This window comes from Pristiophorus japonicus, chromosome 12, assembly GCF_044704955.1.
Source record: "Pristiophorus japonicus isolate sPriJap1 chromosome 12, sPriJap1.hap1, whole genome shotgun sequence".
Classification (NCBI taxonomy): domain Eukaryota; kingdom Metazoa; phylum Chordata; class Chondrichthyes; family Pristiophoridae; genus Pristiophorus; species Pristiophorus japonicus.
This window is the reverse complement of record NC_091988.1, coordinates 178,111,029-178,137,495: the sequence shown is the minus strand read 5'-3', so window position 1 is coordinate 178,137,495 and position 26,467 is coordinate 178,111,029. Positions and strand designations below refer to the sequence as shown.

General features: G+C 42.3%; 1 protein-coding gene across 2 annotated transcripts in view; it reads left to right on the top strand.

The window, feature by feature from the left end:
• Positions 1-26,467, top strand: part of mtcl2 (microtubule crosslinking factor 2) — a 76,382-nt gene that overhangs the window by 15,359 nt on the left and 34,556 nt on the right. For both annotated transcript variants that reach the window (XM_070896214.1, XM_070896213.1), the window contains exons 3-6: positions 1,865-2,023; positions 19,331-19,393; positions 21,311-22,600; positions 25,582-25,734. In XM_070896214.1, the coding sequence (XP_070752315.1) occupies positions 1,865-2,023; positions 19,331-19,393; positions 21,311-22,600; positions 25,582-25,734 (1,665 nt within the window). The remainder of the gene's footprint in view (positions 1-1,864; positions 2,024-19,330; positions 19,394-21,310; positions 22,601-25,581; positions 25,735-26,467) is intronic.

The following is a 26,467-nucleotide window of genomic DNA, read 5'->3' as shown; positions in this document are numbered from 1 at the left end:
GTACCCGCCCCCTCCTACTTACAAAATCGGCGCGAGTGGTAGGCTCCGCCCCCTGTGCGCCGCGCCAAGCAGACATCGAGCTCGAGAATACCGCATTTTATTTCCGGCGCTGTTTTCGGCGCGAAAAACAGGCGCCCAGCTCTGAGGTGCGCCTTTTTCACCGCGTTTGGAAACTTGGGGCCTAGGTATCCATTCCAGCACACTGATCCATTACTTTTTTTGCAAGTCATTCAGCTGTATATTTTAGATTATTTTGGAATGTTTCAGGCTAGCCGACTGATTGCAGATGAGATTGTGTAGTTGTGGAAAACAATAGACGTGTCTATCAATAATACCAATGAAATAACATCTAAAATCTGAAGCCAAAATGCAACTTGGAGGATCAAGGATGTGTTGTACAATTTTATGAGTTTTGGCAAGCACAATCATTTATATATCGGAAAAGAGCTGGTTCATTTTCCAGTTTCATAATTCCACGCTAGAAATTAGTGAGGTTTTCACAACGGCATTTCATTTACTACAGTTACTGGTATTGATATGTGACTTTCTGCATATTGCATGATGAAAGGAACACTTTCTGTACAATCGTTAATGTTTCAACTTGAGTGCATATGTCATCATTCGGCCCTTGGCCATGCGATGCATCATTTACTGGTCATAGAAGGTTTTTTTTTTAGTTCGACCAACTCCGCATGGAACTGTGGTGGCTCAGCACTTCCATTATTTGAAGATACAACTTCCAATGCATTACTTCAGCTTAAGGATGGTATGAGCTGGATGATCTTCTATTACTCATAACTTAACTTTGTTGAGTTGACACAAAACGATATATCTGAAATGTTAACAGGATCAAATCACAATGTTCATCTGCTTTTACAATGGTCTGATACAGTACCTGTACAGTTTATTGCTCCATTTAACTCTTAAAAAGGATGTCAGTGTACAGAGCATTGCAGAAGTCTTGTACATTACATTTTCTAGGAACAGAGCCCAACTTAGTTTGACTTTGATCCTGATTTTCAATATTACCACCCAAAACCTTTTGAAACTCACTAGAATTGCTAGACTTTACTGGTATTGTTTACTTTAACTTCTGTGCATGTGACCGATTTCTTGCCACGTTTTATCATCCTATTCTAATTGCAGACTTTCCCAGCTTCCTAATTACCCCACCCCATTTCAAGTGGGTGGTTACGGTGGTTCAGTCTGGATTTCTCTGTGGCAGCTAAATTTATGCTCCACAAGAGGAAATGAGCAATGCCTTCTGTCTCCACTGACACAGAGCACATTTCTACCTCAAAACGTTCCAGTGACCAGAGAGAGTAAGAACTGACCAGCATAACAGAGTGTTTGAGTAGCATAAGGGTTTAGCTGGTGACTGCTGGATGGTGCAGCAGGAATGACTGTTGGTCCATCATATCTTAGGATGGAACATGTGAAAGATCAGTATGGCATGGGTCTGATTCTTTACATGTCAAACATGCCACTCAGCTTGGCCAACTCACGTAGTTAGAATGATTTTGAATGATGTCATGAAGTTCTCAATGTCTCCCTGAAATAAATTTTTAAATGCATATCTTTGTAGTGCTATTTAAATGCAACAACACACCTTTCCAACAAGTTTTTGGCATTAGAATAAAAATCCTTCGAATGAACCTTTTGGAACAAATAATTTCAGTATGTGTATGAGAACTTCAAAAATGCCTGCATTGACAGCATGCCTCATGAAATTCAATTAGGGGGCTCGAAGGGTTTAAGACTAATTGCTCTGCAATAAACAAGTGTGGCTTTATGAGGCATTATTTTTTTTTAAAAGGCAGGATGCCAGTGCATGTTCTGAATACTGTATTGACTTTCTATACAGGTTTCAAAAGACGTGTCTGTAAGGCTTCACAATGAACTGGAAGCTATAGAGAAGAAAAGAATAAAGCTAGAAGGAGAAAATGAAGATCTTCGGCAGACGCTAATTGAAATGGACGTCACCAAGCAGGTGTTGCAGAGTGAAGTGGACAAAATGAAAGAGGTAACGCTGTTCTTTGTTGACACAGGACATTTTGAAATGCAGCACATGATCATATAGACCTGTACAGACTGATTTTTTTCAAAATCCCACTGCTTGGGGTCTTGCCCTCTGGGCACGTGTATTGGGAAATCACCGGCGCGTTCCCCATGATCTTTAATCCAATATTTTCTATCCCAATGTGCATTCCAATAAGCGAGGCCTCCCACTAGGACTGTGATTTTGTAGAATCTGCCTGATAATGTCCATTTTACATATAATAGAACCCGACTATTAGAATTAAATGCATTTAAGGGGAAGCTAGATACGCATGAGAGAGGGAAGGGAATAGAGGGTTATGCTGATAGTTAGATCAGGAAGGATGGGAGGAGGCTCGATGTGGTGCAGTTGGGCTGAATGCATGTTTGTGTTGTATATTCTATGTAATTCTATATTTAAAAAGTACCAGCTCTTTTTAAATGCTGCAAGAGTAGATGCTCCCCATGGCTTTTCTCTGCTATTGTTGACTGATAGGATTTCTGCTAATTCATGATCCAACTAAAAATTTAAAAAAGAAGCTTAAGTCCACATATCCTCCTCATTTCATGCCATCCACTGATAGCATTTGTGTAAGTACTGCTGGTTAGGCTTGGGAAACCAGAAGGAAACATGTTTACAACTTGGGCTGATGACCATGTATATTCATCATTTATGATCTAATGGCTGTAATTATACATTTAACATTAATTAACGTAAGTATTACTATCCTTTTGACTGCTGGCATGCCCAGAAAAATGGTTGTTTTATCAGTTTTCAGCTCTTGCACTATAATGCTAAAACAAATACAGGTTGAACCTCCTTTATCCAGAACTCCCTCAACCAGTACCACCCCTCGTCCAGAACCATTCCCAGCCACCGGGTGGCGCATGCACAGAACTCCGACATGAACAAATTGAAGTCCTTCCTTGCTGCCGACTCCCGCAATCACTGGCCTGACCCTGCGATCCACCGCCGACGCCCCCCCCCCCCCCCCCCCATGATCTTTAAGCCCCGATATCCCCTTGCTCAGGACCTGTACCATCCAATTTAATGTGACCACCCCTCGTCCGGAAAAATCCCTTATCCAGAACAGACCAGGTCCTGAGGGTTCCGGATAAGGGAGGTTCAACCTACAATAACAAACTTACTCAAGTATCAGGAGTCGTTTTACTGTACTAACTTTCCAGCTAACATCGATAATTCAGCTTGTACCTGTTTTTCCTCTTCCACCATATTTTAAGCCTTTGGTGAAAGCCACCAAATAAAAACATTTTGTCAACTAATCATTGATGGCAACAGTTATCCTCCGACAGTCCCTGGAATGTATTTGGTCAAGACCTTTCAGCCGAATTCAGAATGGAGTCTGTCGTAGCGCTGAATAAAATTTGAACAGTTTGTGGTTCTAGTGGGTAATGAGGATTCAGAATGACGGAAACAGTTTTGCATCTTACTCGAGGGACTCTGCCCCCATTGTTTATCGGAGTGACTGCTACCAATGAACAGGAAGACACCAGAAGCTGCTCATAAATGTCAGGCCCCAAATTAAAAAAAGTAACAGTCCCCACAACAGACGGAGGACCCGAGAGCAATAAACACACTCGGCGAGAGTAACAGATGGAGGACCCGAGAGCAATAAACACACTCTGCGCGAGTAACAGATGGAGGACCCGAGAGCAATAAACACACTCGGCGAGAGTAACAGACGGAGGACCCGAGAGCAATAAACACACTCGGCGAGAGTAACATAAAACTCTCAATCCGACAACATCCTCATTAAACTGTACTGGAAGTTTTTAACAGTTCATTCTGATGAATAAATCACACCACTGCCACTCTCTCCCTTCGCGCGTTCTTTCTCTGCCCTCCCTCCCGTTGTCCTCCCCAGTCTCTTTGTCGAGCGTTGCTCGCGCTCTCTCTCCGCACTGACTCTACTCTCTCTTTTTCAGTGATCCTTTTCCCAGCCGATTAATTCCCAACCTCCTGCGCCTGCATTCTGTTCACCAGGCGCGTGTGCAAACCACAACAGACGGAGGACCCGATAGCGATATACACACTCTGTGAGATTAGAATAAAACTCTTGCAAGCTGATAACATCCTAATATCACCTTCAAGTCATATCACAGACTGAATATCTGAAATTTCCACCCACTCCTTTCTCACTAATCTGTGGGAGAACAAACCAAACCAAACCAACCACTGGAACTACGCATGCGGAACTACGCATGCGCAACTACTTCCGTGCCAATGGCAGCAGTCTCGTCCTTATTTATTTTAGAATTTTCTGTATCTTACATAGGCTGCATAATTTTTTTCCAGGAGCTTTTAATTTAAACAAGAAGCCTGAGTCATAAAATCAAAAAAATGGAGGATTATAGCTCTTAAATACAATATCTTTAATCCTTTAGAGGCAAGTGTTTTTTTTCCCTCCTGGGTACCTGACCGTTGGTTTTTATCTTTCATGCATTTAGCAGCAGGTTCCTCTTTCATTTATGTTCACACATCATGCATAATGTATCAAGGTGTTTATAAGCCCTTGCAGGGTGATTACTAGCCGCAGATTTTACTCCTGTCTGTTGTAAAACTGCTCATTTCGTATTTAAAGTCCAAGTCACACACTATCCTGACTTGGAAATATACCACTGTTCCTTCATCATTGCTGGGTCAAAATCCTGGAACTCCCTCCCTATCAGCAGTGTGGAAGAACCTTCACCTCATGGATTGCAGTGGTTCATAAAGGCGGCTCACCGCCATTTTCTCGAGGGCAATTGGGGATGGGCAATAAATACTGGCCTTGCCAGCGACGCCCACATCCCATGAATGATTTTTTTTTTAAAAGTGCTGCAATTTTTCCACTGGCACTTCGACTTGACCACTGGTCTCTTGACTAATAATATCTTAGGAAGAGAATAGCCATCATTGAGGCAGTACAGGCATCTGTAGCATTTGTTGTCCTAAATTATAGTCTATTGAAGGATGAATGGATGCAGAATCATGTTGCATATGTCCAATATAAATAAAAATTATAAGGCAGTTCACTAAAATATGCATACGATGTTACAATGTAATCAAAATATATCAAAAGAATGTAGCCATGGTTACCTTGGTATGAATTGGATTCTGGCTGCAACTTTGCATCTTCGCTTTATAAACAGCATGTTTACAACTATTCTATATAAATAATGACAAGACCATTTCTCCCATGGGGGGGAGAAAAAGCACATATCAGAAATTCGAGTGTGTGTTGCCCACGATTTTCTGACCATTAAAATGATTGGTCAGAAAGTCATGTGCAGTGTGCGGGTGAATTTTCAATGTGCGCTGATGGTCAATGAGGCTCCACACTGCGACCACCAGTGAGTTGCAGTATTTTTGTCGGATCAGGAAGAGCAGTCCTCCTAGCACCTCAGAATTCTCCCCAGCAGGAATGTTGTGAGCACATTTACAGGCTTGCCTGATTCTATTTTGAAAACAAAATCAGGCAGGCCTTGGGCACCCAAGGTGCACCCGCCCTCACTGTCCATTGTTACAAGCCCGTTTTTCAGGCAGCAAACTGGTAGGCGGTTGAAAATCGCCCCCAATGTTTAATTATTCTCGGCAGATTACCTTAACTCTCCCTTTTATTTGTCTTCCCCTTCTCAGAGCAGAGCTTCATCTAGATGTTGTAAAGCTGAAATTACCAGCTGATGATCATGGGGATTACAGTGGGCCACCCTTGTCCTGCTCACGATGCAGTGCCAATCACACTGGGCACCATCTTGCCATTTCATTCCATAGCACTAACAAAAAGATCTTCACTTTTATAAAAAAAAACACTCTCGCCTTATGGGCATAACAAGGGCTACAGCTGCTATGGGCTGGAGCTGCAGTTACACACAGCCTTGCATGAAAGCATGCTTAATCTCAACCATTTAAGTGGACTGTTTATTGCACCTCAACATGACTGTGCTGCAATCTTCTTTTCATGAGCCAAATAAGAAGGGTCAGTTTCTCATGATCAGGTAGCAGTTTAATTATAACAAGATGTGATCTTGGTGTCTGCTGCATAGAGACTTGGAACTTGTTTTCTTTAGTTGAGTAAGTATTCTGGATTGATACACCATGGCAATATTGTAGCACTGCTGTATTCTTGGAGGTGCTATTCCTTAGATGAGAAATTAAACCAAGGCTGGATCTGCCTGTTCCAATTGAGATTACACAGGGTTTTAGAAACATAGAAAATAGGGCAGCAGTAGGCCATTCGGCCCTTCGAGCCTGCACCACCATTCAATATGATCATAGCTGATCATGCAACTTCCATACCCCACTCCTGCCTTCTCTCCATACCCCCTGATCCCTTTAGCCACATCTAACTCCCTTTTCAATATATCAAACGAACTGGACTCAACAACTTTGTGGTAGAGAATTCCACAGGTTCACAATTCTCCGCGTGAAAAAGTTTCTCCTCACCTCGGTCCTATATGGCTTACCTCTTATCCTTAGACTGGTTCTGGACATCTCCAACATCGGGAACATTCTTCCTGCATCTAACCTGTTCCATTCCGTCAGAATTTTATATGCTTCTTTGAGATCCCCTCTCATTCTTCTAAATTCCAGTGAATATAAGCCTAGTCGATCCAGTCTTTCTTCATATGTCAGTCCTGCCATCCCGGGAATCAGTCTGGTGAACCTTCGCTGCATTCCATCAATAGCAAGAATGTCCTTCCTCAGATTAGGAGACCAAAACTGCACACAATACTCAAGGTGTGGTCTCACCAAGGCCCTGTGCAACTGCAGCAAAACCTCCCTGCTCCTATACTCAAATCCTCTCGCCATGAAGGCCAACATGCCATTTGCTTTCTTAACTACCTGCTGTACCTGCATGCCTACTTTCAATGACTTGTACATCTAATTTTGTTGGAGCAAAATCCTGAGGCAAAAATGGATTTTACTCTTGTGTTTATAAGCTGTTTTCTTGCAGATCATTCATGCAACTTGTCATCCTTAACAATCAAAACAAATAAAAAAAATGATTCAATTTTTTTTCCAACCAATTCCACCAAAATATTCTTAGCCTCTCATGCCCCCATGACTAAAGGCACTGATACTAGTAAGTCTGAAAAACAACTTTGTCATTCCGTTCTGTGTGTGTCTCACTCCTCTTTTCCGTGTGTGTCACTATCTCATCCTTTTTCTTCTATTCGCTCAACTCCTTCCCTTCGGTGTCTGCATTTCTCTATCATCATCATCCCTTGGGATGTTAAAGGCGTTCTATAAATATAAGTTATGTTTGTCTCTCTCATCTCTCCCTCTGTGTTCCTCTCGCTCTCTGTTTCCTCACCTCTCTCGCTCATCATTGTTTTTTCTCATTCTCTTTCTGTTCTCTTTCTCAGCCTTGTCTTCTCTTTCTCACATCCCTCCCTTATATTTTATTTTTCCTCCCTCCCTCTTTTCTCTTCCCCCTCTCCTGTCCTTTCTCCTCTTTTCTCTATCTCCTCAATCCACTCTGCCTCTCTGTCTCCCTTCTGTGCCTTTCTATCACTTCTGTACTACTTCAGCACATTCTCTTCTGTTTCTCCAACTTAATAATCCTTCGGTATATATTGTTTATTTAACGGGACTTTTATCATTTGTAAATATTTATTTGGTGAGTTTCTAGTATACTTGTCTTCCATTCATCTTTACATCAACAAATTGAGTACAGAATACATCATCATCATAGGCAGTCCCTCGGAATCGCGGAAGACTTGCTTCCACTCTTAAAATGTGTCCTTAGGTGGCTGGACAGTCCAATACGAGAGCCACAGTCCCTGTCACAGGTTGGACAGATAGTCGTTGAGGGTATGGGTGGGGTGTCTGGTTTGCCGCACGCTCTTTCCGGTGCCTGTGCTTGATTTCTGCACGCTCTCGGCGACGATACTCGAGGCGCTCAGCGCCCTCCCGGATGCACTTCCTCCACTTAGGGCGGTCTTTGGCCAGGGACTCCAAGGTGTAAGTGGGGATGTCGCATTTTATCAGGGAGGCTTTAAGGGTGTCCTTGTAACCTTTCCTGTGCCTGCCTTTGGCTTGTTTGTCATGAACGAGTTCCGAGTAAAGCGCTTGCTTTGGGAGTCTCGTGTCTGGCATGCGAACTATGTGGCCTGCCCAGCGGAGCCGAGTAGAGCGCTTGCTTTGGGAGTCTCGTGTCTGGCATGCGGACAATGTGGTCTGCCCAGCGGAGCTGATCAAGAATACAAGCTTTGTGATGTAAGTCACAGGACTAGCAGTGCAGTCAATTCCTGACAAACACATGATTGGTTTGCCATGTAATTGTATGGTTTAACTCTGGATTCTGTAAACAGCAGATAAAAATAACCAATTGCAAACCCTTCGACCACAGTCTTTATAAATAGTCAATCAACAATTCAGTCTGTCGAAAAATGACCAAAAATTCTAGGATGTCAAGTGATAAGGTTTAGAAAATAGTGCTACTGCCTGCAGTTTAAATATCACAATACAATTGTGGAAGTTACTGCTGGCAATGTTTTCATGCATATCCTTAACTTGCTGTACCAAATTTCTGTCCCTGCTATTTAAACAGAGATGTGATCCTACTTAAAATGAATGAGTTAAAATAGCAAAGGGATGAATTGAGTCCAAATGCATTAAGCATTTGTGGGATCACACTGTCAACAGTAACTTGTTATGTTGAACTTTAGAAACTGATGGTTGGAAAAAATCTTCGACTTTGGTCAGAAATTTGTTATTGCAAGAGTAAATGGAAAACAATTTAGCGAATTGAAATATGATGCTTGGATCAGGCACGCATTAATCCGGAATTAACTATACATTTATTTCTCAGATTATATGTTACCATAAAATATCCTGCTCCCCTCCCCATCCCTCCCGTATACAGTCTAACCTCTTGCAATGAATTTCTTTCTCATCATATACAGTTTAAGAATATGTTTTCCATCACTTCATCCATGCAATAGAAATACAACATTTTTATCAACGTTTGTTGAAACTAATGTAACATTTGTGGCATAATGTGCAAAAGGATTGTTATTCAGCAGGAGTAAAACAAAATGCCATGTTTAAATTTCCCTTGCATTGCCAGCAATGCAGGATTTCCTGGGTTGCAACAGAGGAAAAAAAGACAGGAAAATCCCAGTGAATGAAGTACGTTACGCATTACCAAATTGAACATTGCCCCTTGCCTGGTGGCACACAGGACCACGAGCAGGTTGTACATTTAGTGCCACCTTCTATGCAGATGAGTCCTATTGTTACAACACAGCTCTTGTTTATATGACCTGTTGGTATGCAAAAATGAATGAGCCTTCTCCGTGACTGAGTGAGATCCAAAAGGCATATGTTTCATACTCTTTTTTTTTTTCCTTCTGGTTGAAATTCTTGGATATCACAATGCACTGTAAAGCCTAATTTGTATGCTGCATAACTTGAGCATTGCTTCATTTTTGAGCAGCTGCACTCCCTTCTCTTTGTGCCCATTACTTGCTCTCGACCCCTCCGATTTTTTTTTTCCTTTGCTGGTCCCTTCGGCATGTACCTCCCCATGTCCAATTGGGCAAGTCTGGTAGCCAACTCTCCACCCTCCACCAGTGTTGCTTTTGGCCACCTGTCAGTAGATTTAGAAGTACAATCCAAAACAAAACTCCCTGTCTCTGCTTTTGTTCCAACCCCTTCCCTTTTACAACAGGCTTGATGCCTGCTCAGGGATACTTGTCGTAGTGCAGATGACACTGGGAGATCAAGAGAGTGTGAGAAGGGTTAGGAGAAGTTAAATTTACATCCTGCCACTCTGTTGTCATGTGTTCATACTGCAGTATCCTGTGCTACTGTACGAACACAAATGTTTCTTGATTATTCTATATAATCTATTACTTTCAATATAAAAATGGTACTCATGAATGCATTTCCGGTTATAGATACATTTCTTCTACGCAAATATGTTCCAGCTGATTGGCTTGTATATAAATTCAGTCCAACAATTTTTTTTAAACTGAAAAAAGCTAGTAATTTTGTAATGTACAGAGAGCCTTCCCCACCAACAGAAAATACCTTGTTAACACTGGAGTCAGAATGTCTGTAACTTAAAAAAAAATAATAACTGGAATAATTTCACTTTAAAAGAAAATCAGACATTTTATCCAGCGTTGTGGCTATTACACTATGATGGAAACTAGGCAAGGGGGCAGTTAAAATAGAATGGGGGGCTTATCCACTTCTTTCCCACCACTTAACTTGTGCTGGACATCATTTCCCTGGTGGTGGCCCGATTTTAATAATCGTAGAAACAGGCTATTCAGCTGGTGAATGCCAGTGTTTATACTCCATGAGTTTCCTCCCACTCTAATGACCTCGTCCATCCTACCCCCTTATCCTTCCAGTCACTTCTCCCTCATGTATGCAACATTTTATTTGAGAGGTTAACTCATTTAACATCCCCGTTAACGTAGTGAAAGGAAAATTGTCACAGGACCACATTAAGGGCCCAAGTTTCCACATGATTTGCGCCTGATTTTTAGGAGCAACTGGTGGAGAACGGACTATCTTAGAAATCGCAATTCTCCACATTTTTTTTTCTGCAGTTCTAGTCAGGTAGAACAGTTCTACTTTGGAACAGAATTTTTTCTTCAAAAGGGGGCGTGTCCGGCCACTGACGCCTGATTTCAAAGTTTCCACAGTGAAAACGTACTCCAAACTAACTTAGAATGGAGCAAGTGAAGATTTTTGTAGAACTGAAAAAACTTTTCTACACATTAAAAAATCAGGCGCAGGTTACAAATTAGGCGTCCAGAACGAGGTGGGGGGAAGGGAAGTCATTAAATTCTACAATAAATCCTTATTTCTACTTCTACAAATATTATACAAATAAATCCAACCTGAATAAACATTTATAAGCAAAGAAAAGATTAAATAAACCATCTTCCTACCTGTGTGAAAGTGCTTCAGGCAGCCTCAAGTTCGTTCGTTCGTTCCCGACGGCAGGGGGGGGAGGAGGAAGCCGTTCCAGACGGCGGGCGGGAAGGAGGCAGTGAGAAGGGAAGCCTCGGTGCTGATGGCAATGTGCTTTTATTAAAAAATGTTCAAAAATTAAACAGCTACAAAGAGCTACAAAAATGGCCGAGTGCCAATGTTTCCTTCACACTGCGCGTGCGCGAACGCTTCAACGCGCACGCGCAGCGTTGCCGGCAGGAAAAAAACTAATTTAAATAGTACCCGCCCCCTCCCACTTACAAAATCGACGTGAGTGTAGGCTCCGCCCCCCCCGGGCGCGCGCCAAACAGACAAGGAGCTGCAGGGCTCTCCAGAATCGCGAGTTTTTTTTCCAGCGCCGTTTTAGGTGCGAAAAACGGGCGCCCAGCTCGGAGGGGCGCCCATTTTTTATCGTGTGGAAACTTGGGCCCTAGATGTCCAATGACTTTTATCACCAGCCTTTACTATATGCCAGTAGAATATTCAGCTCATTGTAATGAGTGTGATATAATTTCTGTGCACAGACTGGTGTTTACTTGTGGAATTACTTTCTCCAAACAGCATTGTTTAAAGCAGCAACCATGGGACAGACAGTACTGTCATTGGAGTAGAAAATAAGAAAACTACAACAAGAGGATGTTTATAATATTCCCCTCTTTTGAAACAAAAGTTATCTAATTGTCGCCTCAAGCAGTGATCAGGTTGGAAGCAACACTGAATTGTTTTTGTGGCAGGAAATGGCCTTTGCAGTTTAAAGGAAATCTCCTGTGTTTAATAAACAGGCTGCAAATCAATGGAACTTCCTCGAACTTTCCAGTCCAACACCCATTCTGGCTCGGTGCACTATTCTAACAAAACATGCCTGATTAACACCACTTCCTGGCTCAATTCAGTGCAATTTTGATAATCTTAACTAACCCCATGAGGGGTTGTTCTCTGAAAGCTTTCACATACTTTATCTCATTTACATCTTTCTGACTTGCGTTTTATTTTGAAGAGATTTTTTTTCCTGCTTCGGTGATAACGTTGAGGCTTGGCAAAGTCATTATTTGAACGGAGAGAATTTTTAAAAAAGCACATCTGACTATACTCTTTGAAAAATCGACATTGTTGGCTTACTAAATGAGCCATTCAGCAGAAGCCAGGGACTTCCCCACAGCAAGAGAGAGAGAGAGAGACGGTTAGAGGTTGAAATGCTCACTGGGCCATTGTGTCCTTCCTGCCAGTCACCACAGAACAGGCATTGGTGGAAATGTAGAAGAACATCTTTGGGCCACTCTATTGGCTGCAGGAGGTGAAGGGGACCAGGAGAGAAAACCAGAACATGATGCACCCTCAAAATATACTTAGGATTTCAACCCATTGACTGATCAAATGTTTGAAATTCCTGTAAGCTCAGTATTGTACCTTTTTTTTAAATAGGGAAATTCACTGTTTGAGCATCACTCAAAAGATTTGAATATTAAAACGACTTTAAATTTTTATAACTTTAATACCCTTTGGAATTGTTAGCTGTCTCTTTTAATTCAAACACTGCTTTATATACCGGTATTAGTGCACTTAGCATGTTTCGTTTACAGGGTAACTACAGGAGCGCACATCGATATAGTAAGTCTGTCAGCATAGAGATGCATGTTGGTACAGTAATGTTGCACATAAGGGTGACTAACTGTGGCTTGTCTTACTTTGTCTGGGTAGCAGTTTACAAGGGCCGTGGCCAATGTTCCCTCTAATTTGCAGTCTAAGTGTGTGGCCCCTTTAAATTTGCTGCGCAGCCGTGCATGCGCGATATCTATCAGCAGCAGCTGGTGAGCAGCCTGCACGGGACCCCCTGATTGGTGTGCGGCCATAGGAGGAACATTGGCCATGGCAAATACTGATGTCCCCTCAGACTTACTCTTCTGGCTCCCGGGGATGTCCCTAAGGGCTTGTGGGCCCTCTTCAGTAGGCATACTGGCACAATGTTTGTTCATAGCACCAGCAAGATTTGTTTCTCAGTTGTGGTGAAGCCACTTTTTTCTGCCACAAGCCCGTGGAACATACGACCGTCAAAGTGAATGTTGTGCAGCCTTCGATTTAAGACTGGTACCAAGCACCACAAGACTAATGCCTGAGGAATAGTTTTGCTTTTACAATAACTCTTCATGACTTCACCAGGGATTGGCTTGGAGAAGTGTCTGATTCCTGAGGTGGGAAGGAGCTCAACTGACCAGCACAGTGGAAATAACGAGATCAGCGAAACGCCCCAGGATAGTGACTATCCACGGATGTTAATCTGTCTACCTTACTCCGTTGAGCTCATTACTCTATTCCAGACCGTTCCCAAAATGTCATCACCACTCACTGGTTTATACAGTGAAAAATACATTGAAGAGTTGATGTGCCAAACAGCTGACTCTGTTCCTAAAATAGAACAGGTAGATTGGGAAAAAAAATGAAAGAATGTTTAACTTGATCCTAGGTTGTTTAGCTTTTACAATTTGGGGCTTGAGTTTGAATCCTGACCCGGAAGTAGTAAATGCTGATATTGGTTTCCTGAATTAGCAAAGCGTTGCATTCCTCAGTGCATCCCTTGCCTTTTATCTTTACAAAACCTCACCAAGTTCCAGTGGAAGGCAAAGGTGGTATCGATAAAAAGCAGATAAACTTTACGCCTTTTCAATAAAAATTTGAATTAAAAAAAAAAGCAACAGTCAGAAATGCATTGAATGTTATGCGTATTCCCCTGTGTGTCTCACGGCCATAGTATAAAAGTCCTGTGCCCAGCATAGTACCCAACTGCCTGACATTTAACTAAAGTGGATGTGTGCACCAACATTAGGTGAGAGGTCATGTATGACATGTCTGACTGCTCTCATTGAGTGTCACACGGTTATTCTGTGCACACCCCAATCTAGAAGCTGTAATTCTAAATTGAATCGAGTTCCCATCAAGTTTACATGATAGCAGCAGTGCTTGATGTTCATTAGCATATCCTCTCAGCGGGAGTAGAACCGCCCCCCCCCCCCTCCCTCGCAGCAGGGGTATAACCACCCACCCCCCACCCCCCCCCACCTCAGCAGTGGAATAACCTCCCCCCTCCCTCTCAGCAGGGGTCTAACCCTCCCCCCCCCCTTCCCCCCCCAATGTCAGCGGTCTGGATCTAAAGTGAAGCAAGAATCCAGAATTCAAGATAATGCCCTTTGAAATGCTTTATTCGAGAAGGTAGGTGTCGATGTTGTATTAAAGCTAAAGCTTTGTGCTGCATAGGCTTATTGTAAGGATAAGAACAAAAGAACTTGCATCTGTATAGCACTACTGCACGTCATCACAACATCCCAAAGCACACAATGAATTATGATTGAAGGTAACTGCTATGTAGCAAAGTTTTATACAGCAAAGTATTTTTAATGCATTGTCCTTAACATCTGACATTTCCATTACTTTATATTCTGACTGTTTGATGTTACTGTGATGTAGAAATGTGATGGTGCTTTAATTTGCAGTTCTCCCGCCTTTTCTTATTTAACACAAGAAATGCAATACTCCTTCCACAGAGCCATATTGTTTTGAGTTCTCAAAGGCACTGATTTTAACTCCGGCCCAGTTTTTGGCAGGTGAGCACCAGTGTGAGTTTTAAAAACTCACCCGCTGCTCCAGAAATGAGGCCCGGGGTATTTTAACCCCTGGGCTTCAATTAAATGCCACTGGCCAACTGGCGGAAAGTCATGTATCCGGGAGGCCACCAACCACGACCGGGTTAGTGGTGGAATCAGCTGCTGAGGTTGACCCGTGACAGTCGTGCAGTCTGGGTCGGGAGGGTTGTTGGGTAGGCGAGGGTTGTTGGGCAGGTAGTGGGTAGGCGAGGGTTGTTGGGCAGGCAGTGGGTCGGGAGGGTTGTTGGGCAGGCAGTGGGTAGGCGAGGGTTGTTGGGCAGGCAGTGGGTCGGGAGGGTTGTTGGGCAGGCAGTGGGTCGGGAGGGTTGTTGGGCAGGCAGTGGGTAGGCGAGGGTTGTTGGGCAGGCAGTGGGTAGGCGAGGGTTGTTGGGCAGGCAGTGGGTCGGGAGGGTTGTTGGGCAGGCAGTGGGTCGGGAGGGTTGTTGGGCAGGCAGTGGGTCGGGAGGGTTGTTGGGCAGGCAGTGGGTAGGCGAGGGTTGCAGCAAGGGAGGCGAGGGGAGCGAAGAAGCACTTCTCCTCCTGGGCTCACAAGGAAAACATTTTAACTCATTTGTGTTAACTTTTTGGGGCCTCTTCTGGCCACAATCTGAGCGGCCTGGAAGGAAGCCGCTTCCCATTCAGGCTGCAGAGTCAACATTTCAGTTGGGTCCTGACAACATTTTATGTTTAAAACAAAAGGACCACGCTGGGTGGTTTTTAATTGTTCCCTCACCTGGTTTAAAATCACTCCACGGTTTAAGGACATTTGACAGACTATTGAGTTACACTGCCACATTCCTGTCGCCACGGACCCCCAAACCACTGTGCATCAGTGCAAAAGAGGCAAGATAAATTCAGCCAAAAAGACTTCATGCCGAATTTACGTTGTAATTGCAGACTGAACTTCAAGTCACCACATGCAGATTTTGTAGTCTTCAACTTGGGCTTTGCAGCTGGAAACTGATACTGTGCCATTTTCTTGTTCAGCTCTGGGCATTAATGTTATACTAATAGGGCATATGTTCCAGCAAAATGTCAGCATCCTCCATATTAGGATATGCAGCTGATTCTGTCCATTAGTACTGGTGGCTGTGCAGAGATCTTCCATATCTGTCTCTCTGGGGTCTGGTAATCTTGTAGTATTTTAATGATTGAAATTTGATTATGTTCAGATGAAGCTGAGTTGCCTGCTCTGCAAGAGCCAGATGGTTAATGTGAAGCAAAAGTATTGTTGCTTCTTTACAAATCTGCATCTGTAAATGACACAATTGATTGCTGTGGGCCAATGGACTTGCCCTTAATTAGTTAGATAAAAAATTCTCTAGCATTGGAGACCACAAAATAAATGGATCTTTGAATGATGGAGCGTGTTACGTTACTATCTTCTGAGAGAATAGCACATGCTGGGAGGACGACAACTGACTGTTTAGCAGTGCAAACATCTGTAAGAGGATTATTCATTTCATTCATCTTTGTCAGGGCAATTGTGCTGTGTAAAATAATTTTTCATTTTGTATTGTGTGTCACATCATTGGTTGGCAAGCATTGATGTTTTGAGAATAAACCCACCATTTCATGCTGTTAAAGTTTTAGCTGCAAGTTTACCCCCTCCCTCAATCCTAACCCCTGTCTCTTTGCAAAACATATTTGCTTCAGATCTTTTCCTTGATACTGGTCTAGAAATTGGATCAAGCCTGCTTTGGGTGTCAATATTCTTCTCTGCCTAAGCCCCCATTCTGCCTTTCTTCCCCATCCTGACCCCAGTCTCTCTCTCTCTCTCTCTCTCTCTCTCTCTCTCTCTCTCTCTCTCTCTCTCTCTCTCTCTCCCCTACCTCCAGTCTCCCTCTCTCTTCCAATCTCCCATCTGTCTTTTTACCCTTCATTCCAGAACGCATCCCACAGTCTCCCGAGCACTCCCTTCTTCCCCTAACTCCTGACTGTTCCTGGCACACCAACTGGTCCCAACTGTGGGGAGGGGGAGGGCAGTGACGTCACCGAGCCGGAGCGCTGTCTGCAGTGGCAGCCAGTGATGTCACAGAGCGGGGTGAGGGCGCTGTTGTAGAAGGAAACTTAAAGTGCAAAGATCACCCAAACTGCTAGCAACAGCACTCAGGATATCCACGCTCCTTTCCAGGAGACTCTCGGGTAATCCAATGGGAAACCTAGCAGGAAGGCAGTCGGGAGGATTCCTATAGCTTTTTGCTTAAATTGGCAGTCTTTCATATAAAACGTTGTCACAAACGTTCAGAATATCTAATTAAATTATAGGGGGTGCCACTAACTAATTTATCACTAACATCCTCAAACAAAGTCATGAAGCATTATTCTTTCAAACCCTTTTAATGTTTTAAAACCACTAAAAAATGTTGGTTGTGTACCTTTTTTAAAAAAAAATTAAAATAAAAAACATTCTGGAAGTATAATGTAAAATAGCAAGTGGTACAATTTTTCTATTTGTTGAAGTAGACTTCCTAATCTGGTTGTATCATATTTTCTGCTGCATGACTAGTTCCTATGTGTGCAACTCGATGTTAAACAGAGACCAAGCAAATAGATTTCAGCTTGAAATTATTGCCTGCATCACTTTAACATCATTGCATAAGAATGCGTGGGGAAAGCTGAGCAATTACTGGGATTTGAGCCAGCTGACATCTTAAAAATGTTGCCATGTAACCAGCGAGATGAGATGGTCATTTAGCATCTGGCAAAATGCATCAAATGTTGTGTCCATTGTGAATTGTCCTAGATTTTCATCATGTATTTCTCAGGGTGTGACGATTTTTCTGGCTTTTGTAATAGTATATGTTCTGTTGGTTAATTTGTTCTTTTTAATTGTCAGTGAAGCTTCAAAATAAAACAGATAAATGGCTATGGTTTCCTTTCTTGGTTGGTGTTATGTCTTGAACAAAGAGTCAGACCAGATACTGCAAACTCAAAGTAAGGTGTGACCGTAGTTCTTTATTACAGATCTGAATGCCCCTCCAGTCTGAGGCTTCCTTATGTACAGGTGCTCCCAAGGGATTGTGGGATCCCTTGGAACTCCAGGGGATGAGCCCACTGGTGGTTGAACATGGTATTTACAAGTTTACATATATAACAGTTGGTATTACTATTTCTAGGCTACTTTAGTTAACAGTACGAAGCCTATTAACAATCCTCTGACCAACAGTGACTTGTATTTATATAGCGCCTTTAACATAGTAAAGCATCCCAAGGCGCTTCACAGGAGTGTAATCAGACAAAATTTGACACTGAGCCAAAGAAGAAAACATTAGGACAGGTGGTAGGTTTTAAGCAGCATCTTAAAGGAGGAGAGAGAGAGACAGGTGGAGAAGATTGGGGAGATAATTTCGGAACTTGGAGCCTGGACGGCTGAAGGCACGGACTTCAATGGTGTGGTGAATTTAATGGGAGATGCACAAGAGTCCAGAATTGAAGGCACACAGAGTTCTTGGAGCGTTGTAGGGCTGGAGGAGGTTACAGAGATGCAGAGGGGTGCGGCTGTGGAGGGATTTGAACATGAAAATGAGGATTTTAAAATTGAGGCATTGGTGGGCCAAGAGCCAATGTATATCATCAAGCACTGGGGTGATGGGTAGTCAAGTGAGAAAACTTGGCTATGTGTAGAATATTGTTTTGTTTGAATAACAATAAAATACTATAATTTTCCCACTGATAACTGAAACGAGCATTCTTCATAAACAGCTTGATCCATTGATCAGAAAACTATGATTGATGGCCTTGTTGCAGTACTGGGCATAAAGCTATTCAATACTATACAGATAATGTGTCACTTTACAGTCGGGCATCAAACACATGAACAGATGCTACCTGCAACACATTTGAAATGACTTTTCCTTCCATTATAAATCAGTAAAATTCCCAGTAGGTGAAATAATAATAAACCGGAAAGGGAAAGGTGTATGCTATCAGCACAACATAGACCTCCATTTTTTTTAAATAACCACACTATCTTACATTTATTATAATATATTTTTAGGTTTAAGGAGACTTTTGTTTTAGTCACTGACTTTTTTTTCTGCAGTACTCTGACAGGTTACAGGAGCAGCCTGATGCTTCCCAGCACGGCTTTATGGATTTCAGTGAGAACAGCTAGCAATTCAGGCCAGTTTGGCGGCCAAGTCAGACGATTGTGGTTTCTCCAGGGTCAAATGGGTCTGGATTGACCCTGAGTCAGTCCAAATTGCCGGCTCCCGTGCACACTTGTGCCCTTGTATCCAACATGATCAATGCACCATAGTAAGGGTTCCATAAATCGGAGAACCAAATAAACAACCTGAGATAAATGATGGTGGTCTTTTTTCTTTCAGGAGTGTGATGAGTGAATGCTTTATAAATAAAGTTCTCAGCCCTTCAGTCTTTCCATCTCCTCTATGTTCAATAGCATAAACAATGCAGTTTACAACTGGCTGGTATTCTCCAAGTGGTTTTGTGTGTTGCATATAATTGCATGCACATGATATTAAAAAGTTAGGATTTAATGAAAGAAGGGAATAGGATGTGTGACTTAATTAATTACTCAGCGTGTGATTGCCAGCTATTTTCTGAAATGTGTGCTGTGGAAAGCTAGCAATGCCCACTGGTTCCGTGGTGTTGGCACAGATTGCATATTGTGAAATGAGCCTATACTCAAATGGTTACAAATGTAATAAAAACACCTCCTTTATTGTTCTTTCAGAGCTCCCTGAAGAAAAGAACTAGTCGTGTTGCTACAAAACCAGAAAAGAAGCCCATACCACAGGTACAGCGGGAGTTCTGTGATTTGATAGCAGTGGCTTTTTGCAAGTTGTTGCAGTTGTATAAAATCAGAGTGGAAATGTTTAACTGTTCAGTGGATAAGAGACACCACCAATGCTTTGGGTGTCCTCCTTTCTGTTTGTAGATGTGTACAAGCTCATTCGGAAAGCTAGTAAGTTTATCTGTTTTGAATTCAAATGGGAGTAAAATAGCAGAGAAAACCTCTGCGGAATAAGGTAATGGGGGGGAAAAATTAAACCCCCAAAAACGTGGGTTTGGGTCGGGTGGGAAGTTAAAGTGTTAAAAGTCTAAATCCCGACCAGAACCTGCTCACCACCGGATTTAGCGGAGGCGGGACAAGGGGCAGGTAGCCAACTTGCTCCCAGGATGCGGGTCTTCCATTTAAATATTATGAGGCTCGCATGCCTCAGATTTAACCTCCATTTTAAATTTGATTCTGGCTGGTTGAATTTTGCAGGCCTCGTGAAACCTCGATCGTTCCAGACCTCCTCCAGCCCCCCCCCCCCTTTGTTCCACTCCAGTCCCCCAATTGTTCCCAACACCTCACCCCCCCCACCCCCCTCCACTCCTCTGGCCAGTGCTCCCCCCCCCCCCCCCCCCCCCATGCGATCCTTCCCTCTTTCCTCTCTGCGGACTCTGAGTCAGGCTGGCTGCAGGTGGGAAACAGAGGCCTCCTATGCAAATCAAGCCCTGCCGTTAAATTCGGCATGGCCTGCAGGAAACCCGTTCTCCTGGGTTTCCTGACTGCTCCCGAACCCCCACACCCGCGCCCAACCAACCTCTCCTTTACAATTCAGGCCAGTGTAACAGAAGTATAATGCAACGGTTGTCTGAGGTATTTTCTTCAATGGCAGGTTGCTATTTCATGGAGCTTTAAGTGTCATTGTCATCCTGGTAAAATGGCCGACTTCAAACTGAAATGCGCAGACATGATAGGCATGGCCTGTGTGTGCATATTTGGAAATAATGTTCTTATGAATACCACATAACAAAGGTTTTGACTACGAGTATAACGGCTGTGTTGCTGCAGTTCAAAACTTGCTGGTGGCAAGTCAGATGGCTCCAAAGCAGCGGTTTCTGGAGCAGCAAGCTGTTTGAAAACGTCCTTAAAATGCAACCATGGCCCTTTGACAACAGTCTGCACCTCATTAAGATTTACAGCATTGGTGGCAATGTAGGTAATCTGTCCATCCTATTAGTGGAAGATGATAATTGATGTAGGGAGACTCTAGAAAGTGCCAGGGGTCTTTTGGAAAATAAATCATACCTTCAGATTTAAAAAGGAGTCATTTCTCACACTAGAAAGTCAGACGTTATTGGAGATGTTGTGCGATCTGTAACTGGCTGGCAGTGCTTTCAGCCTCCTCTCTTCGGTTTAGCATGTTAAAACAAGCCCATGATCCTTGGATTATAGCTTACTGTTCCTTGGATACATGATTACACAGATTTATTTTTTATCCTTTTAAGAATACTGCAGCTAAGGTTTTGCACAATGCTCCTTTTGTGTTTTCGTTTGAGGGTGGTACTTGCTCTGTTACCTTCCTTCTTACCCCAGTTCTGTTTCTCCTGCCATTGTTGGTTTGAAACCAGCTAGTAGAACGTGTGGAACAGTATCCAGGGAATGATTTGCCCTCTGATTCATTCCCCACCTCCCCGCCTGTTGGCCAGAAAGCACCTAGCCTGCACTTATTTGATAATAGCAGGAAACTGCAAAATGCGAATGGCAGCGGTGCATTTCATGTTGCAACATTGCTCGAAGTAGCTTGTTGCTGCTCTTGTTTGCCATCAAACTTGCTTCGCAATTTAAATAGTAGAGTGTGACCGCATATTCTGAACTACTGTTCTTTAGCATCCTTTCTGACTATGTACATTTATATTCATTCTTTTTCATTCAAAATAGGAGGACAGTGCTGATTTGAAATGCCAGCTCCATTTTGCTAAAGAGGAAGCCGCTGTGATGTGCAAAAAGCTGACTAAGTTAGTAAAGGAGAATGAAAGCATGAGGGAAGAGCTGGTGAAATACAGCTCTCTCTATGGTGATTTGGACAATGCAGTGTCCATTGGTGAAATCGGTGAGTCTCCTCATGTAAGAGAAGCTGAGCTAAAATTGCACCTAAAGCTGGTGGAGGAGGAAGCCAACATTTTGAGCAGAAGGACAGTGGAACTGGAGGTTGAAAACCGTGGCCTAAAAGCTGAAATGGACGATCTGAAAGGTCACTGTGAGAAAGAACCCTCCAGCCAGGATATTAGACTGGGAATTACCAGCACAAGCTACGGCGAGTTTGGGGAGAATGTTGGGGAACTCAGGCGTCACCTCCAGTTTGTGGAAGAGGAGGCGGAGCTTCTAAGGCGATCCTTAATTGAATTAGAGGACCAAAATAAGCACCTCATGAATGAACTAAATAGATACAAATCTGAGTCCAATCAGGAGTCAACATGGTCAGATAGTTGTCCGTCATTAAACGAACCTTCCCAGGAAGAGCTCATGGCAGCAAGACTCCAAATCAGTGACCTCAATGGGAAAGTCAAGAAGCTGGAATATGAGAATCGTGTGCTTGTTTCAAACCTTCAGCGTTATGACTTGGCATCCTACCAGTGCCAAAAATGCTGCAGAGAGCTTGACACTGAGGTTAGTGACTCTGCCGATATCTCGTCACCACAGCCCAGGAGAGAAGTACCAGTTGGAGGTGAAAATGATTTGAAGGAAACCCAAGAGAGAACCTCTGGAAGTGGGAGCAGCAGAATCACTGATAACGATGATGTTACTGCTAGGTTGTTGGGAACAAAAGATCTTGAGATTCTGTTCAGCATTAAAGATCAAGCCGAACTTGTTAGTGAAGTCATTGATCTCTTAATTTCTGACACAAGTGGCTTAATTTCTGATGCCAAACTTTGTTCAACCATCGATTTACCAAAGCAGTCCCTCAGTGAAAGCAATGATGAAGCCGCGAATGTCAATGATCCTAATTTAATGAGCGCCATTAATTCAAGACTTCTTGGCTTAAAGACCGAGCTGGCTTCTGTTACCGAGAAAATTGATCGCCTTGGTGAGAGCATCAGAGAAGAAAGCAGGAGCTTGTCCCCTTTGCCCCATCTAACCGAGTCAGCGAGCTTCTTGTCCACAATGACATCAATGTCTCAGGACTTGCCCATGGATTCTGTGGGAAAAGAATTTGCAGCCGATTTAAAGGTAAGAGAATCTTTTTCCTCGCAGTTCTCCTTGCTCCCTGTGACAACATCCTGGTTTGTCATGCTACACAGTTGTAGTAACAAAGTAATAAGTCTTCTAATACTACTCCTCACTTTAAATTTTAGTAACATTAACAACAGAAAAGCTAACAACTCATTGCATGCAACAAACACCTTTTATCAGCATAGAGCTTTGTACCAATGAAATGTGCAAGGTACAAGAAAATGATGCATGTGTTTGAACATGAAAGGTGTGCATTTCTAGTGGCCTGCCAGGAATTGTCAGTAAACTTTTGACAGATGTAATGATTGTAGTTGGCAAAATAACATTTGAGGTCCAATGTTACTGTTAAATTAAAAATTGTTTTAATTATTAGAGCTTTTGCTTTAGATGGTAATTTATTTGAGTTACCAGCAGTTTGATATCAAATGGATTGATCTGAACCCTGTTGCTGTAAAGTTGTAAGTTTCTTGCTTGTAGAATGTGCTAGTGTCATTTTACAGGTTTGTGCTTGTGTTGCAAAGCTCCGCACGACAGGAGTGCAGGTCTGGAATTTGCGCGCATTGTCCTTCATGCCTGAATTCCTGATGCACACTCCCACCAGGCAAAGCTCTATAACAGGACTGCAGACTTGTAAAGTGAGCTCCTGTGTTTGTACATCAAAACCTGAATTCCCTTGATGTACATCACGTTTATTTCATACCTGTGCACATCCTGCATTTAAGTTTGTGTTTTCATAAATTGGGTCCTGAAGCTTCCCGATCAACCATGAGCATAGGAAGTGGGAACACAGACCAGTACTTAATATCTGGCATGGGATTAGGAATGGTGTTTCAGTCAGCACTTGTCTTTGTAAGCCCAAAGAGGTTAAATTTTAATGTATTTTTCAGAAAATATTGTACAAATAAAGATGATTTTTTACATTATCAATTTGGCAAAAAAGTTGTTATTTTTGTTTAATGAACCAAAACAGTCTTGGTTGTTGAAAATAAATGCAGTCATTATTTGTGTCCTTTATCATTAGGCTGGGATTAGAATTCTCAGGCTCTACCCAGCAAAGTCCTGGCACAAAAGAAAAGTATATTTGTTACAATTAGCTGAAATATAATCAGTCCCTATGGAAGCAGAGAATTAATTTAAAGGACCCCTGCTCTGACTTTTTTGCACTGGTCAGTAGAGTGAAATGGAAAGTCCCAGAACATTACTCCTATTATATCATTGACAAACTAGGACACGAAGGGAAATTCGGCCACATTTTTAATTGTGCCCCATAGAAATGAAATAGTTAACTTGTGCAGAATAACAGTTGAGACACGCATATGTCACTGCACTTAAAAGGCAGTATCTAGCTTAAGTGGAAGTTTAGTGTCTCCACCATTGCGATTAATTAACTCAGTGCAGACCAGGGATCCCATATTTTTTCAAAGGTGCACTTTATTTGATGAGTTTTCTTAAGAATCATGGCACTCAAAACCTAAACCGCACATTGGTGGCGTGCAAAATATTGCCTCTACACAATATCCTGCCTCAACCTCACTCTTTGAAAGGCTTCCTTTCTCTTCAGAACTTCAAATTTTGAAAGTGTCCTAAAGTAAAATTTAGGAAAATTCCAGAAAAGTCTCATGGCTCCACAGTATCTCCGTAGGTTTACTTTGAATGAGACAGAGTAGAAAAGTCCAAGTTTGTCTATGGTCTTTGTGAGTTAACTGAATTTAGCGAGCACTATAGTGAGGCATCGTGATTGGTTAAGGATGGTAAATCACCTATGGTTCATGCTGTTGATCACTATCTAGTGGCCTGTGCTGGAAGTCCACATGTGTGGACATTGAGTGAGGACAGAACCACCCTCATGTTCAAATAGCCTGACTTAACATTGACTGTCAAGACCCACAGATGGATAATAGTCATTTGAGCAAGGTAGTTGAGGGTGAATGGCACCCATGTAATTGTATCACAGCAAAGAGTCAGTGCCTTCAGAAGAGCACAGAAGAATGTTGGTAGAGATAAAGGGAGTTTTAAATAACATTTTTGATTTTAGTGAAGAAATGCTAAAATCAATGTAACCTTAGAAACTAAAGTACAAACCTTGTGTACAAAATACTCTATTCCTCCTGCGATCATTGTGTGACCAAATGTATATTAGCTTCCAAAAAATCTGTAAAACAAAATAGCTGAGGTTATGGCTGTTCTAATCATTATAGCTCTCTTTATGGTCATTTAGATTTACCCATTAAAATAAACAAAATGGTAGAGACTAGCAGATGCTGTTAATGAGATTTTCAGTCTACTTCTTTTAATTCAAAGTCACTTAATTCAAATCTGAATTCAGTTTTGTAATAAATTCCCACGCCACTGTGTTTATGTTGTTTCATTCAAATGTTTGAATAATTCAAATTTTTAGCACAAAACATTTGAGTAAACTGCATCTTACCAAGGTTTCTGTACTCTACAATGACACTTCATTAAGTGCAAATGAAACACTTGCAATGGAATATTTGTGTTAATTGGGTTTGTTATCTCACAATTTGACTATCACACAAGTAGCGTAAGCTGGATATTGGCTTTTTTGCTTTATCAGTCTGATGCTTTTGTAGTTAGTCGATTTGGGTTCACGACTTTTTATTGCTTCCGAGAATGTTTCCTAGAAGTGCATGCACACCCTTGATTGAATCAGAGCTCTATATTGCCTGCATGTTGCTGGTTTAATCCCTGCATCATTCACTGCATGTGCACCGTGACTGGTGTTTGCACACTTTTTCTTCTCTCTTCTCTTTTTTTCAAACAAATCAGCCCATAATTTTGCTCATTGTCTTTTTAATTTTGTTTACAACACTCTCATATGCCACTGTAATAAAGATGTTTTTCCTTTTCATACTTTTCTTTGTCTTGTAGTTTTTTCAATGTTTACTATACCCAGTTTTTGTTTCTTTGTTCCTTCCCTATCCTTTGTTTTGTTTTCATTAACTTGCCCATGCATGCAGCAGCCTGAATTTAGGGATCAAGTGGACTGGCCGCAAGATGGGAGCCTTACGCCGGAGATCTGTGTAACCAGTGCCGACACCGAGGAGTATCAGGAAAATGCCAAGGAGTATAACATCTACAGCCGTGAGGAAAGTAACTCCTACGCTACAGAGGTAAATTTATAACATCATCTATGTCTATAATAAAATTACTAGTTAATAATGGAAAATATGAAATAACTATTCTCAACATCCACCATCATTAGTGCAAATATATAAAAAGAAAATCTCTCATGGAGCTACTCATGGTAAGTGAGAGGATGTTTATTCTTCTCAAAGTGTGTGTGTGTGTATGTTTTAAGGTTAAAAAGTGTAATTCCTGGTAAGTAAAACAGAATGAATTTCTCCAGTAATTAATTGAGAGACATTCTGGTTCAGGCATTTTGTGTCCTAAGTTTTATTGAAGCGACCGAGAAATTTGAGTAACAATTAAAATGTGTCGGAAGTGTAATGGATCACCTTTGTAATAGTGCAGGTTGAACCTCCCTTGTCCGGCACCCTCGGGACCTGGCCTGTGCCGGATAAGGGATTTTGCCGGATGAGGGGAGGTCACATGTTCTATCGTCTTTTACAACTGCCAGCCCCCAGCCCCAGCCAGCCCCGATACAGATATCCCCGATGTCAGCAGGGAATAAAATAACCGATCAAGCTTTTATTTATAATTTCATTCAAAATATAATTACTGTACTGTAGTACAGGTTGAACCCCTCTTTCCCCCTGCCCCCCCCCCTCAACCAATTTGAATACCCACCCTCAAGGCCATTTCGGCAATCAGTGTCTTCAGAATCGGACCGAGAAGGAGTCTCCGTCTTCAGGGGAGGAGAAAATATTGGTGAGTCCAATAAAA